This window comes from Centruroides vittatus, unplaced genomic scaffold (genome assembly GCF_030686945.1).
Source record: "Centruroides vittatus isolate TY-2023 unplaced genomic scaffold, ASM3068694v2 contig_971, whole genome shotgun sequence".
In the NCBI taxonomy this organism is placed as follows: Eukaryota; Metazoa; Arthropoda; class Arachnida; order Scorpiones; family Buthidae; genus Centruroides; species Centruroides vittatus.
In genome coordinates this window covers 3454836-3472553 of record NW_027122644.1, presented here as the reverse complement: position 1 = coordinate 3472553, position 17718 = coordinate 3454836, and the positions used below count along the sequence as shown (strand labels likewise).

At 28.5% G+C, this 17718-nt stretch overlaps 1 protein-coding gene across 1 annotated transcript in view; it reads left to right on the top strand.

The window, feature by feature from the left end:
• The window catches only part of LOC136985583 (elongation factor-like GTPase 1), an 84155-nt gene that overhangs the window by 5426 nt on the left and 61011 nt on the right, over positions 1-17718 (top strand). Inside the window, exons 2-6 of the mRNA XM_067282902.1 lie at positions 2303-2430; positions 5567-5634; positions 10327-10411; positions 14132-14265; positions 15230-15367. Coding sequence (XP_067139003.1) covers positions 2340-2430; positions 5567-5634; positions 10327-10411; positions 14132-14265; positions 15230-15367 — 516 coding nt within the window. The 5' untranslated portion in view covers positions 2303-2339. The remainder of the gene's footprint in view (positions 1-2302; positions 2431-5566; positions 5635-10326; positions 10412-14131; positions 14266-15229; positions 15368-17718) is intronic.

Sequence of the window (17718 nt, the reverse complement as noted above, 5' to 3'; positions counted from 1 at the left end):
TTATGCAAAATATTGCTTGTTAAATTGTAACTCACCGTTTTCGGAAACAACAATAGGTTACATAATAATGAGGCAAGTACCAGACCAGGACTTTATTTAAAACTAATAATTTCCACAAACCACAGACAATATCAAAATCTTGTACAGCTTTCTCATAATAAAGAAAACGTTTTATCTCCTCCTCAAGCTATAAATAGTGTACAGCCAAACACAATTTCCTCGAACTTATCACTGACGTTTACCACCTTGGTCACCTGAAGCTCTCTCTCCTTTTGGTCCTGGCTGTTCCGCTTTTAATTGTTCATCCAGTGTAGCTCCGCACTGTCTAATTTACATAGGATGATGTTCCAGGATCGGGCAACGATGCAAACTAAGTTAAAAATTTTCGTTTTTTTGTTCTTTTGGTCATTGGTGCTTGGGAGTTTGTCCGTAACAACAAAAAAAAGGAACCAAGAAAAAGAAAAGAACAAAATAAAAATAACGCCCCAAAACAAGAATTAATGATCGGACATTGACTCCTTTACAAAATGAGGCAAATTTTTAAAATTTGTTTTGCTGGTTATGCAAAATACTCATTGTGTGAGGTGCTCGTTAAGCGAGGTTGCACTGTATTAAGTAAAAAATATTAACACAGAATCAAAAAAATATTTTAAATTAGAAAATAAAAAAAACTTTTATTTTCTGAAATTTTTACTCAAAGTTATAATGAAACTTAACGGATCTGTATTGCATATTGAATCAAATTGTTGCTATATTTGAGTAATATGGCATGGTACAAAAATCCCTGCTTCATTTGTCTCTCTATAAATTGCAGGTAAAAAAGAAAAACAAGAAATTAAAATGCAAAATTAAGGTTTTATTTATGGATATTGTTTCTATTAAGTATGTGAAAATAATATTTGAGGTCTTATATATATAACTTTCTGCCCTGTAGGCACTAAGAGGGCCTCTTTTAGAAGCCCATTATGGATTCAGCCAGGCCCACAATGGGGCAGCTGGGTGGTGAGGGATGGGCTTGACATATCCGGATAGACCACCCCCTGAAAAATTCCTAGGGATTTTTCGACCCATTCAGATTCAATCCTGGGTCCCCAGAGTGGTAGGCTGCCACCATGATCGCTCGGCCACCTGGCCGTCATGATATTTGGGGTATCAAGAAAGTAATCACTTAAATGATTACTTTTTTGATAACTCAAATTTTCTGTTTTTTTTGCATTTTGCATAACTTTTTCTGAAAGTTTCAGAAATTATCTAGGCTATTTTGTACTGAATGTTTGTTTTCAGCACAAAATAGCTGAGGTTTTCAGCTTGTTTGCATAGATTTTGCTTTTCAAATAGTTCTAAAGAAAAAAATCTGGAACTGTTAGATGTATCTAAGTTAGTGAACGTGGTAACCATCTCAAGTCACCATATCTTGAGATAACAACAAGGTGATTACTTTTGTTCCATGCTACTGTATAGTTTTCCAAATTAAATTTCAAACTTCAATTTTTAAATAAATAAAAGAAATAAGAAAAAATTTAAAATATTAAAAAACAAAAAATTATAATATTTTAAAATGTGTTAGGGACTTTCATGTTACACTGTGTAATGAATTGGTAATATAATTGGAATGAGTTAAAAAATAACTCATTTTATTTTATGTTTCTTACTCTGTTTCCCCAAAAATAAGACAGTGTCTTATATTAATTTTTGCTCTCAGATGCACTAGGTCTTATTTTCAGGGAATGTCTTATTTTTCATATGGTATGGCGGCTTCTGGCCACCAGGGGGAGCTCACCACAGCACACTCATACAGCACAACAGGGACAGTGTATGGTATGGCGGCAGGTGACGGGCCTCTCGATGTCTTGCCTGCACATTTACAAGTGACGGCTGCGGAAGAGAACATCGGGGTTGGTGGTAGGTGATGGTCTTCATGTTCTGCATGCAGCTGCTCTGTAATGGATGGGGAAGATAGGGATAATGGCAGCAGGCTAGAATCACAGCTGCATGCTCTGGTGTTCTTATTCGGCGGGCATGAAAACTTTACTAGGTCTTACTTTGCAGGAAAGCCTTATATTTAGCAATTCAGCAAAACCTCTACTAGGTCTTATTTTCAGGGGATGTTTTATTTTTGGGGAAACATAGTATTCATAAACTTTTAATATTTTAATAAAATAACAGAAAAGTGTCTCTTGAAAATATTTTGAATGAAACAAAATTGGTTAAATATTTAAGAAAAATACAATGTTTGTATTTTATTATAACAATTTGGTTTTATTTACATTTGAATACTAATATATTGTATTTATCATTTCAGAATTTTTATCTTTGTAGATAATTTTAAATTGTAAATAATGAGAACTATTACTATTGAAGAACTTTCAAATCTTCAAAAAAATCCTCATAATATTAGAAATGTTTGTATATTGGCTCATGTTGATCATGGTAAGATGTTTTAATATATTTTGTTTATTATCATTATCATTATGTATTTAAATTTATGATATTTAGAATATAAAAAGGGCTTATTTTAAATCACACATACATTAGAATTTTGTGAAGTAATATGCTATAAATAGTTAAATTTTACATGGGAATAAATTTAAAAATATCTGAAAGAAAATTATAATTACTGTAATTTTGTGCAGATAAGTTGCAGTGGCATACATATAACACACAAAAAGTTGTTGAATAGAAAGAAAATCTTTACATATCTATGGCCATTTGAGAGCTTGTGTGAGAGCCAGGAGTAGAGCAGGTCCTGTTAACCCTTTTTTTTTTTGAACAAATGAAATGCTGTACATGGAATGTTTCTTTATTAGTAAAAAGTAGTCTTTGGGATTTTTTTTCTAGTTAGTAAAACTAACATTAATTCATAGGACAAGAATTACCATGGATCTCTTAAGTTTTCTCTGGACCCAGGAAAAAATTCCCAGCTTCCCTCTCAATTTTCCTGTGTGTAATCCACATCAAAATATACTTCATGCCTACAAACACTTGCTGGTATATAGTGTAGAAGATATCATCTCAATTTTATTAATTATTTTATTAGTTTTTATTAATTAATTTGATTTAAATTGAAATGCAATGCATACCAATAAATGGAAGTAGTGTCTCACCTGCATGTCTAGTACATTGACATTTAATTTGAATAACAGTTTCATTGATGGTTTGTCATAACATCTAATGACACCAGGCAATCTTGATGCTACTAACTTATGAATCATAGTCCTGTCATTGATTGGTCGGGCTATCAACTTTCTTGAACATAGGAAGTATAGAGAGTTGCCCATCAGTGGTTGGCTCTGTTGAGTAGCTTGTTCAGAAACAAAGTTATCATATGACAACTGGAGCAAATACAATATTCAAAATTTTGTTCGTAAACAGGGGCATTCATAACCCAAGGTGTGACTGTACAGAAAATGATCAGGAGAGAACTAAAAACAAAGCATATGTGCCTTTGGAGGTTTCAGGAAAAAATCACAATGATAGCTATCTTCATCTATCAATGTAATATTTCTTTTCTGAAATGTGTGTGTGTTGCACAAAGAACTTTTTATATTTTTTTAAATGATGCTTTTGTAAGTTTAGACATGCAATAGCTTTTCTTTTGTCTATAATTGTAGGTTAAAATTGGCAGATAACCTATATTGTTACATAACCCATACCTGCTTTTCCAAATTGACATTGAAGTTAATGCACAGATTGTGAGTTAACTGTATGAAATTGAAACTGTAAACTTTTTTATCAGTGAAAAATAACATTATATTAGCATTACATTTTTTAAAATAATTTTCACAAATTAAATATATTTTTTATTTTGATTTACTTATATTTATCTTAAACAAAAATTATTTTACGTTGTAGTTTTGTCATCAGAATCATCAAACAGTTCAGTACAATATTATAAAATTAAGTTTAAAAATATCTGAAACTTTTTATTTTCATAATGAAAAATAACAATAAAAATTTTAAAAATATTATTGAATAAAATATTTTTAGATGGTTTTTGGTCCATCTAAATTCATTTAATTTTTTAAAATAAAAACATAAATACAATATGTTTACATAACAATAAAAATATTTGAATAATAAAATTAAGTAATTTTTAAAATTTTTGTTACTGTTAGTCTGATTTCATTTGAGTTTTAAACAATTTTTTTTATTACAGTTTATTCAGTACAACACCAAATTCAATTCAAACATTATATACATATTCACATATTATTTGTTTTTCAAATATAGAAAAAAGAAAAGAAGAAATATTTTATTTAAAAAATTATTTAATTTTTATATAAATATAATATACCTGGAAAAATGATCAAAATAACATCATACACCATTAGATTCCAGCACATCATAAATATTTAATACTCTGACAAACATTTTCAACCATATTGAATAACCATCTTCAGATTAATTAAATTCAAACATACACACACAAAAAATTGAACTACTACTCAAAAACTATGGAATACTGAATATGATTGGCCAATACAGCCAAGTGATATCAATTACCGTATTTTACGGAATATAAGACGCTACGGACTATAAGACGCACCTGAATTTTGGAGGCAATTTTTCGAAGAAAAAAGTGTGTCTTATAGTCCGTAAAATATGGTAATACTTTGTTACTTACAACCAAAATGTATAACATCAAACAAATAAACTAGCGATGATAAAAATAATATAAGTAATAAGTAACTAACTATATATCACACCAACCTTATGAAGCTTTGCAAAATTTTAACTTATCATGAACATTTTCGGTCTCCTTAGGACCTTCTTCAGGAGGAATTCTAGTAGAGAAAACCTTTTCGTTCTAATTTTTGTTTTGGATGTGTTCCAATTCTTCAAATTTTCTTTTAAATTTAAAAGAAATTTTAGTAGCCAACGCATGCGCACATTGTTATATGTTTAAATTTAAAAGAAAATTCGAAGAATTGAAACACATCCAAAACGGAAATTAGAACGAAAAGGTTTTCTCTACTAGAATTCCACCTGAAGGTCCTAAAAGGACTGAAAACGTTCGTGATAAGTTAAAATTTTGCAAAGCTTCATAAGGTTAGTGTGATATATAATAATAACAATAAAACAAAACTGACTCTCTCATGTAACCAACTGATGCTATAATATTTAAGAAATTTCATACATTTTGGATTGTTTTAATGCCCTTGTAATTGGTAGCCCTTCTTTTTAGAGATGACTTGTAAATCTCGTGACTTTCCAAATGCTTTAGGTAGACTGGAGCCCTTACTGTTATTAAGAGCTTGGCCTTCTCTGAGGTTGACTTGTACAGTTTTGGGAGTCTACTGTAACAAAGTTCTAATGAATAAAGCTTGTTTCTGGATACAGTATTTGACTTGATTGTTTAAAGAAATTTGTTTTATATTTATAGGAACTTGTAATAAAGAGTGTTATAAAAAAAGATTTGTTTTATACAGGAGTAATTCTTTGTGTTATATGATGATTATTATATTACATTATTACAATGTATTGTTTTTTCATGTTTGCTAAACAATATTATTTTAAAATAAGATTTAATAATTTTCACAATATTAAAAGTAAAATTTTTTTGTAGGAAAAACAACATTAGCAGATTGTATTTTAGCTAGTAATGGCATTATTTCTCAACGAATGGCTGGAAAGGTAATTATTTTTAGTTTTCAATTAATTATTATTATTATTATTAACCTTTATTAACGTAGAAGGCTTTCGCCTGTTACAAGGGACTTCCATGTAACGGCGTTTGCTTCGTGGTGTTTTTCGTCCATTCCGAGTTGGTGTTTGTGTGCTACCTCTCCTTCGAAGGAGCATTTTGTTCTTGTTTTAGTTAAGTGTACTGTAATTGTCGGGTTTCATCTGTCACCTCCAATTTGGAGCACCCACACTGTTCTCTGTGGGCCTAGGCCCACATTTTGTAAAAGCTTATCTTGGCATTCTTATCTCTGCCCGGTACTTACCGCTCACGGCCCTCTCTTCACACTTTTCTATCATCCTTGCCCCATCTTCCCCCCCCTCTTCCTCTTCTCACTTCTCTTCTAAGGCTAAGCCATAGGTACGGCCTTCTAAACTTTTATAGTAGTAGTAGTGTTACAAGGAACGTGGTTTAGAGCTCAACAAAATAGTCCACAAAGAGTAAATTTAAATAGCACTATTTCAGCTGCCTATGTATCAGAGATTTATAAAATTAAACAGTAACTTAGTTAAAGTGTACAGTATAGCAAATATGATTTCACCCTTTAATATATGCTATTGGGTTACTATCCCTAGTAGTTTATATATTTTTTCTTTAGGAATGATCGTTAGAACATACACTTAGTACATATCGTATTGACTTAAACATTAAAATTGTTCCAACTTTTAGAATTTTGGTTCACGTAATTATATAACTTAAATATAATATTCTTATTCGCTCTATCGAAGATCTCATATAGTTCACTTTCATTGGAAAGTTAGATAATATACTTATTTCTAAATTTTGGGAAATTTCTTTTGCTTTGAAACACTCACAAAAATGTAGAATTTAGGTAGTAGTTTATTACATTTTAAACTTATTCAACGAGAAGACCGACCAAACCTACTTTTCCGCTGGGCTATACTTATGATTATTCTATTTTCGTGTTCTGAATAGTTACTTTCTGCTTCAGACAAGTGTGTCGTCCATGTTTCTGTACTTCCAATAATTGAATTCGAGTTTATAAATTCTCTAACAGCGGGATTATATAGTCTATCCCCAAGATCTTGAATGTTCCAGAAGTTAATCAATAAATTTTTGGTGTCACAGTTTGACTTTCTCAAACCTATTTCTCTCTCTAATCCATCCGACACAACCAAATCAACTCCAAAATTTTAATGTTATCCATATCCTGTTCAAACTCACATGAAACCAGGTTTACTTTGTTTTTATCTTCAATCATTTCTAAAATTAATTTGAGGCTATTTCTAAAAAATGGTTTAGTTGTATTATTTCTTTAGAGTTAATATCATAAGTATACATTATATCGTCCTTAATAAAGTAGTCATCTCTAACTAGTATTTTGTTGTTGGCTAATTTTTCTAACTTAACCTTAGATAATATCTGTTTTCTTCTGATTCTGGATCTTAGACATAAGTCTGCTGTTACTATTATTCTTTTCTTTGTTTCATCCACGATATTCGGTCTTAGTAACCAAAATTTTTTAAGTACTAAATTTCTAGCTTTGACTGTTTCCATCATGAATTTTATCTAAGACGATCTAATGAATCTAAGGTGATCTAAGAAGACCATCCTCATTATGCAGTTTCTCATGGATTCATAAGTTTTCATCATTATAATTGCACAAATTTGGTGATCTCTTAGCTAATTATTTAAATAGAATTTAAAAATAGAATAAATGATTAGCTAAGAAATCATTAAATTTAATTGTAAAATACTATATTTTCTCTTGTTAATTTAAGATAATGCTTGTATTTCTATAAAATTTATGTAAGAATATTTTTTTAAATGATAAGATATTTTTCACTTAAAATTTAAATTTTTATAGAAATGTTTCATAAGTTATTAGTGTTTGATTGTAATATTATAATTCAGTAAAACCTCAATTTAACAGATTAATTCAGGTGAAGGGTGTTCATTAAAGCTAAAAATCCATTATATTATAAAGTAGGTTTTTCGAATGCCAGTGTTTAAAAATTGACAAATTAGGTAGTTTTTCTGCTTTTACTTATATAGATATGTTTATGTAATTAAAATTAAGTATGTATGAGAAGTTTAATTTTACAGAAATGTTATCTAAATGTATTATTACTTATATACTTACCACAGTTCTGAGACTGTAATAAACAATTATATGATCAGAATTGAAATAAACAAGTAAAACAGCAAGGCCGTATTTGGGACAAGACTATGTCTTGGAGACTTGCTACTAAGTGGGATCACTTCAATGTTCACAATGCGTCTCATTCTCCAATCATCTTTGGTATCGCTGGTTTTGAGTGCAATCATTCAAACTTCACCGGCCACAGCCACCACCACGAGGCCTTCCGCAATGCATTTTCATTGAAATTAACGTATCAAATGTTGAAATTTCTCTTCGTTGCATGATGCCTCAGGTTGAATTTTTGTCAATGGGAAAATTTCCCATTTTTGAAAAAAATAATGGTGGCAATAAATAATGGATAAAAATAATGATGGCAAAAAATATTGTATCATTCACAATTATTTTTTTATTTTGCACAAATGAAATATATATATATTTTAATAAATGTAAAAAGAAAAAATAATTCTATTTTGGAAGTTAGTTTTAATATAAAATTATAATGACACGCCATCTAGTTTCAAAAAGTTTAGATGATGAAACAAGATATCTCTAGTCAGTCGGTCAAGGTTAGCACATGGCAACCAGATATGTGGGGAATAACATGGGACAGGTAAATAAGGTTTTTTCAAAGATTCATTTGTCAAAATTCAATTTAGCAACATTTGCTTTTCGAACTTCCCAATGCACGTGTTTGTCAAAATTCGATTTTACAATATTTGTATTTCCAACTTACCAACGAGCAATGCATGTGCAAATCTCGTACTACTGCCTGTTTGTAGAGAGTGTCGCCATTTTGTATTTTATTGTGTTTCAGTTCTCGGTCCCCTGACTATCTACAAGTTTGGTGGTTTTTATGCGCACATGATTTGGGCACTAATACTCTATGCCAAATTTCAACTCCTGACATGTACTCCTTCATACCTCTAAGCTGGTAAGACAGCAGGCAGTATGATTTTATAAACAAGACATAGTCTTGTCAATAAAAAAACATTTTTTGAAAAATATACTTTAATTGTATTTAACTAAACAAATAATGTTCTTGAAAAGAAAAAAAAATTTAAATTTGACAAAAACACAAAAAAGTTTCTTATTTATTTGTCTTTGAATGACAATATGTTGAGACACTTACATTGTGGCATAAAGTTAAGAGTGGTGACTCTTGGATTTAAAAGAAAATAACCTGTTAATTTAATTACATATAAAAAAAAACATTTGAAAGTTAACAGGGTGTTAATTTTGACATATAACATGTGGACATGAAATTTTTTTCTATTAAATTCAAAGATTGTTAAATCAAGGTTTTACTGTAATACAATTACATTATAATTTAAATTAATAAAATAATATATTAATGTTAATATCAGAATGATTGAAATGCAACATCTTTGTCTGACTTATGCACATATTATAAAAGAATTATTTATCTATTTTTTAGACATATACTCCATTTAGAATGGCAGAAATTTCAGAATATTCTTGAAATTATTATTCAAAAAAATTATTCAACTATAATGTTGAATAATTTTTTGAGAAACACAATTTTATTATGCCTATAACTTGATCAAATATGATGAGAATATTGTTTTCACTCTTGAATGGAATATAAAAATGATTTATTAAAAAACATTTAATGAAGTTTATATGGCTTAGAGTATTATCATAAAATCATAAAATTGTTTGTTTCATTGATTTAACTAACTATTTATCTAATTAATTAGTTGATGCTATTCTTAAAATTAAATAAATTAGTTAAGAAATCATGAGAAATAAATCTGATGTTTAAAAAACTTGTGAAAAATAAATTCTATTTAAATAACTATTTAACATAAAAGTCTAAATAACTATTTATTTTTTCATGAATTTATTTCAGTTTCTAAAAAATTAGAATTACAAAAACAGAAAGAAAAATCTATTAACTATGTCTATGTTTTTTGTTTATTTAATGCAATAAGTAAACTAGCTACTGGAAAATAAACTATTAAAAAACAAAATCCTTAAATTTCCAGCAATAAAAAACATTTAATAATAACGTTTTCGACTGTTTTAAACAGCCATCATCAGTTAAAACGAACTTAATAAACAAAAGAATGCAGAAAAAAGAACCCAAGCAATACAGATATTTAAAATTCAAAATAATTCCAAAGCAAAAATGCCGTCGTATATTAGAAACTAACAAACAGCGCATGCGCTAAATATTTGTATTGCTTGGGTTCTTTTTTCTGCATTCTTTTGTTTTTTAAGTTCGTTTTAACTGATGATGGCTGTTTAAAACAGTCGAAAACGTTATTATTAAATGTTTTTTATTGCTGGAAATTTAAGGTTTTTGTTTTTTAATTCTGTTTATTTGATAATGAATATAATTAGTATTGTTATTTTTTTTAAATGTTGATATATTCCAGATAAAAAATTTATTTGAAATGAAATTCAGTTTTATTTTTATATAAAATTCTTATTGTAGATTTATTGAAAATTATGATATTGCTTATTTAATTTATAGTGTAGAGTTTAATAATTATTATTTATTACTATATTATTCCAGTTAAGATATTTGGATAGCCGCAAAGATGAACAAGAAAGGGGTATTACCATGAAATGCAGTTCTGTGTCTATTCATCATAAGATTGGTAAGTTTAATATAAATGATAATTTCCTATATTATAAAATAATTTCTTTAAGTGGAAACATATTTTTGAAAAATATCCTATCAGATGTTTAAGTATTATTCTTTTATTAAAAAATAAATCGTTTTCGACTTTTATTAAAAATTAAAGTATTACTCTTTTATTAAAAAATAAAAGAGTAATACTTTAATTTAGAAACATTAGTAGATTGATGATAATGTTAATTTTTTATATTAAAATATTGGTTATAATAAAAAATTTAATAAATGCATTTATTTAATGTTCTTTAGAACGCTATTTAGTTCTCAAAATTTTAACATGCTTTTAAATGTGTTCTACTATTAAAAGGATTAAAATGTTAAATAATTTGTATATAACAATAAATCCAATAACCTGATTATTAATTAATGCTAAACAATCTGTAGGATTTTCAGGCTATATTAAGACTGATTTAGATAGATAATTAGATATAAATTATTAAACTAGCCTTAATGTGAGATTTTACGTTTTTGTGAGTTTTAAAGCTTTAATATTTTTAATTATTATTTCCCTTCTTTCTCCAATTTCCCTCCCCCTTTCGTGGGAGGTTGAGAAGAGACCTTTTTCCCTCCGATTTCTGTGGCACTTTCAGAAGTGACCTTTTACCCTTCCCAATATGTCTCAAACATCAGAGAAGGTTCTCCCCTCACGACCGGGTATCATTTGGTCATTTCCACCTTTGTTATGATCTACATTGCTAGCCAATTAACAAGAGCCTGAATTTGTTACTCAACAGAGGGTAACGAGAAGGTCGCCAAAAAGGGGAGTCCAAACCAAATAAACCCACACACTTCCCATTTCGCTTGATTTTGTCACTGATAAAACCGATCAGATGACTCCCCCAACTGAACAGTTATTACTAAGGCTGCATATATATCCTGACCTTAATCACCTCCGGCCATTTATTTCGAGTGTTTGACAGCTGTTATCAATTTTATTAGGTAGAATGAGTAATAATACCGATAGACAAAAAATAATAAATTTGATGAAATTTTCGATTTCTGACAATTAGTATAAACAAACTTCAGACACGGATCGGACTTAGGTCACCTTGCATCACAATCCCCTCAGGAGTCCACTCGCAAAATGGGTATAAAAAGGGGTCGCACCCGCACCTTAGGACAATCATCTACTAGAAGCTTCAGCCCTGAAACTCTATTCAGATCCTGGCTCCACTCCCCTACTGCTCAGAGGTGATCACCGTGGCAAAAAGGTATTTAATTTGGGTACTTAGAACTCTCTCTCTCCTCTCCAATTCTTTTAGTACTGTACTGTACAATTGTACTGTACAATTTAGACCTTACCTGACTTCAACGGAATGGAGGGACATCGGAACCGAACATGAATGCACGAACATTCACGCGCTAATTAGAATTGTCATGTCAATACAGTAGACCCCCCTATAACACAGTAGATAAGTTCCGTGTTATATGAATCCGTGTTGTACGAGTCACTTAAATACATGAGCCAGTCACAGCCCGGCACATGGGCTGTGATTGGCTCATGTATTTAAGTGACTCGTACAACACGGATTCATATAACACGGAACTTATCTACCGTGTTATGGGAGGGTCTACTGTACAAGTATTTATTGTTTTGATTATATCTTTATTTGTTCTGTACTCTAGAATTGTAATAATCTAGGTGTTTATTAAATACAGTAGAGCATCAATTATCCGACTTAATTGGGGACTGCGGTTGGTCGGATAACTGAAAAGTCGGATAACCGAAAAGTATGAAAAAATACATTATTAGTATAGTGTATTAGGCCTGGTTTAAATACTAGCCTTCCTTTCGTGGTCGAGCCAGTGCTGCCAGCTAAAACATGCAAAAATATAACAAAAATAATAACAACCAAATATTGTAGCACCACATCACTAGCAGACATTTGAATTTGCCGACTAGAACACGGTCGGTTAACTGATATGTCGGTTAATCGGGGGTCGGATAATCGATGCTCTACTGTATGTTGTTTTATGATCAGGGCATGTCATCCTTGAGTATGCTAGACACCTTATCCAGACCTCACCAATCCTCCCCACTACACTAATTACCATCCACAATGGTCATCCTAAGACAGAGAAGCCAGTAAGTGGGGTTGAGCTCACAGCTTAACCCCCCCTCAGTTATCACATTTAATATAGCTTAACAAATCTAGCAGGTTGTTTTTGAATAATTTTGCATTTGATTGTAAAAATGTTATTCTAAAGTCAAATTTAAATTCAATTTTATGAAATTATTTGAATATTTTAATTATTTGAACTAAAACTTTTTGCTATTGCAAATGAATTATGTTCAGTATATGAAAAAAGTACACTGAAAATACACATAACAACAAACTTATGGTACCAAAACATATATTTAAAATAAAAAGTAAAAGAGTAGATTTTTAAAACAGATGATAATTAATAAAAAATAGTAAAGTATTAACATTTACTCACCTAAAGGTTATATTAAGAATTCAGACTTTAATTAAAACAAATTTTTCACAGTAATCAATTATAATTTGTTAAATTAATAAAATTTATATAAATTTGATATTTTAATTATATATTAATCCCTATCCTTGACATTGATCATCTTGAATTCATGAAATTTTGCTTCATGAATTCATTGCAGGTTTATATAATACCCTTTTCATATTGAAGTTTATAATGTAATCCTATATCGATAATTTCTTTGTATTTTTTCAGTTTCTCTGAAAATATATACAGTAGAGCATCGTTTATCTGAAAGCCGATCAACCGAAACATTGGTTAACTGAAAGCTTTCCTGTTGGACTGTCATGCTGAATCGAACATTTTTGATACTAGATTAACTTCTAAAGTAAAATTTTTTTTGTTTTTATATTTTTTAATATATTTATTTTGTTTGTACAAAATAAAGAAATAATTTTCAACGATACAATAGCCGCGATTATTATTATAAAAATTTTCATTAGGCTTAAAATCAACGAAAATTCAATGCAAAGCGACACGCAACTGAGAAAAATTTCAACATGGGATAGGTTAATATATTTTTTCTTACATAATCGATTATCCAAAAAATAAGTTATCTGAACCCCAGTCCCCAATTGATTCGGATAAACGACGCTCTACTGTATTTTGAAAAAATAGATATGCTTGTGGGAAAAAATATTGAAATGAATAAAATATATTCTTTGCGAAATAATAAAAATATGAAATAACAAAAATATGAAATAACACTAGTGAAAGTTGGTGCTGAATTTTAAAAGTTTGTTTATTTTTATTGAATTGAATAATTTTACATGTTTTAAACTTTATTTTAGGAGATAATCAGGAAAATAAATATATTTTATTATTCAGTTTTGCTGTCTTTATGCTCTGTAATTTTAATATTACAGTTTCAGAATTTGAATTAACTATGAAATACAATGAAATGACATTAAAATACATGTTTTAATAAAAATTATATCATGAAATCTGATGTTACTAAAAGTATAATTTTTTACATAGCTAAATATTTTTGTTGAAATAGTATTTAATATGAACAATTAATGTAAATAAGGCTATTAACTTAACTAATATTTTTCATTGTATTTTCCTGTAACTAAATATGTTATGTTATCATAATAATTAAGTTGTTAAATGAATTTTATTTAATCAATGTACAATTAGTTTTAGCCATCATAAAATATTTTAATTGAAATTAAATATATTTTAGGAGAAGAAGACTATTTAATTAATTTAATTGATTCTCCTGGACATGTTGATTTTTATGGTGAAGTTTCTACAGCAGTTCGTTTATGTGATGGTGCAATTCTTGTCGTTGATGTTATTGAAGGCGTTTGTGCTCAAGTTAGTAAACAGGAATTTTAATTTTTGTATTAAATGTATTCTATATTACAGATGTATGATGATAATTCATTTGACTAAATAAACAAGAAACTAGCATTAAAATATTTTTCATTTCATAATAATTAAATTTGATAATTTAAAATTTTAAGAAAAAATTGATTGCATATGTATATAATCATTTGAAATAAAATTCTTAGACTTCTAGATATGGAAACTTTGGGTTGATAGGTCAAAGTTTATGGGGGTTTCCCATATAGCTATTTTTAGTTTTATGGCTTAATTTTATGCTTATAAGGATAAAATTGCATTGAAACAAATGAATTTTATTCAAAATGTTATTCAGAATAATAAATGCTTAAATTTATGTGAATTAAAACTTTTTATAACTCAACAAATTTTCTAAAAACATATTGAAAGCATTGGTTGGCAGCATTTTGGTTCGTACTGGGTGACTGCCGAATGAATTGTGCATTATTGTCTTATGTCTTAATGTAATAATACAATTATTAAACAAAAACAATCAATATCCAAACAAATTGTTGCTTTGGAATATGATGATTTTCATATGAAAATGACTTTTTCCTTACAAATTTCAATTTTATTTGATTGTTGGAGCACCAAAAAATCTGAATCTTAAACATGACACAAACAGCATTTTAAAATTTGACCTGTGATAAGATATATACATCAGAATTCACAAAGTTAAATCTATAAATGAATGGAGCGAAGTGTGGCAAACTTAGTGCATTATAAATCATAGAACAATAAAAATTGTTATAAAATTTATTATGCTAAATTATACTTTATTTTTATGGAAATTACGAAATTTTCTTAAAAAATAAAAATTATGTATATATTTTTCATAAACTATAGCATTATATGTACAGTACAATATAAATAAGATTTTTTTGAAAATATGTTTTATAGTATGAAATTTAAAAAGTTAATTTTTTTAAAAATTTAGACTAAAAATGCACTTCGTCAAGCTTGGACCGAAAACATCCGTCCTGTTCTTGTTCTTAATAAAATTGATAGACTCATTTTGGAAAGAAAAATGACACCACTTGATGCATATGTGCATTTGCAGCAAGTATTAGAACAAGTAAGTAGTTTTTAATTTTATGTTTGTTTAAAAACAATGATTAACATTTTAACATGTAACAGACATTTTCAATTTTGTATCATAAATTTTTGATGTTTTAAATAATATAATTAACAATGGAACATTTTAAACAAAATATGAAATTTGATTATAATACTTATTATTAACGAAAGCTATAATTAAAAAAATAAAGCATTTTTTAATGTACTTTTTAAAAAATTAATTTAAAATAAATATAAAATTGTGAAAATCTGTTATAAACAATGCTTTTACTTTTAATTTTTTAATCGTAATCGTATTTTTGCCTTCCTAAACTTATTTATTTATACATTTTGAAGTAAAATGAAAATTTTTAATTTAGGAGAATTATGGTTTACCAACTAAGGGTTTTTCATTAAGAGTGATAGAACTTTAAATTGTCACAGATGCCTTAGATTTTATTGAATTGTCAGGATAAGTTTACATATCTGTTTTGTAGTGTTTGGCAAATCATCATGGAAAAATTTGTGTGTGTTTAAATTATTCAATATATTAAAAATACCTCAATGTGTTTAAATTATTAAAACTTATTATCAACATTCTTGTTCAATTTGGTCAATGTTAGTGAATTGAAATCAGGAGGGGACAAATGATTGGTGTACTTATTGGAAAGACAGACTTTATTGATTGTTGTAAGTTTTCCTATTGATGGAAAACTTCTTAGAGAATGTTGAACAATTCAAACAACATTTGGGATCATACAAGATTCAAAGCAAGCAGTAGTGGCTGGATAAATTTTTAAAAATGCATGGAATAGTTGTTACACTTTTGCACTTCACTACAGATTAAAAGCTGTAGTGAAAGTGCATAAGTGTGAGAAGAGGATTGTGCAAAAGTAATTGAAAAGCTTACCACAAATTTTACAAAAGCCCAGATGAAGCTTTGAATGCCGACAAATACAAGCATATTTTTAAAATGTCTGCTGGACAAAACAGTAGTGTTTAAAGGGGATTTATGTCACAGAGATAAAAATGCACTGGATGTGTAACTCTTCTTTTTGGAATGAACATGACAGGCAATGAAAAACTGCTATTGTTATTGTAAAATCTTTAAAGCCTTTATGTTTCTGCAATGCCAAGAAATTGCCTTTATTAAAACTGGCTGAAAAAATTAGACACTTACATGATTGTTGAAAACAGAAAAGTTATTTTTTTTATTAATAATTACAGTGCATATTTATTTAATGATTTCCACTTTAAAAGTTATAACAGTTCAATTTTTACTATCAAATACAAATGTAGATTACAACCTTTAGATTAGGAAATTATTCAAAATTTTGAATTATGATACACTAGCTTATTGTATAAAAGATATTGCATGTTATTGAAGATGGATTACATGAGTTTGAAGTAAACCTGCTGGATGCAATGCAAATAATTAACAAAGCTTGAAATGAATTTTCACAAAACACCATTACATATTGCTTAACAAAACTAGGTTTTGGTTAACAATTTCTTTATGTTTTGAATAAATTGAAATCTCCATTAAAATCTGTGAACTATATTGAAAAAGACTGAGTTGATTTTATTTCAACAATGAATGATGAAAAAATGTTATTCAAAGATTTTGTCAATATTGACAATGGCCTTGCTGTCTGTAGACATTTATTAGAAGCTGACATCATTGCTGAAGTAAAGAAGTAAGCAATGAAGGACCTATATGCTTTTCCTACATCCAGCCAGAAAACACTCTAAGACAGGGGTGTTCAACCTGTTTGTTTCTCTAAGCCACATTGGAAGAAGTCATGGAGTTTTGGGCTACATGTATATATAATATACTTGTGGCCCAATCTTTAAATATACAAGTATATTTAAGGGTTAAAATGTCTAGATAATAGTAATAAGTATTAAAACTTTATCACGAAAAAGGATATTTAAAAAAATTATTTCTACAGACATTTTCAAATTTTATTTAGAATCAAACACTTCATGTTAAAGTCATTTGATTGGACATGCGCATCTTAGAAATAGATAAATTCATTTATTATAAAGGAGACAAACAAAAATTTATTGAAAAACACAAATATTTGTTTTATTTGAGTCTCTAATTAATAAAAAATGACAAAACATCGTTTTAAAGTGCATTTTTATTCAACTAATATATTTATAAATAATACATAGCCCAAAACATAGCCAATATGCCAAATGGTATTTTTTATGCCAAACTAAAAAAAGGGTAGCCAAATCTTGTAATGCTGGATGGAATACTAAATAAAGCTAGAGTTGAGACTCAAAGGATTATAGATCCAAATGAGGAAAGGAGAGAAAGGACAAAAGATAAAGAAGTGAGGAAGGTTGGAAAATTAAGGGTCA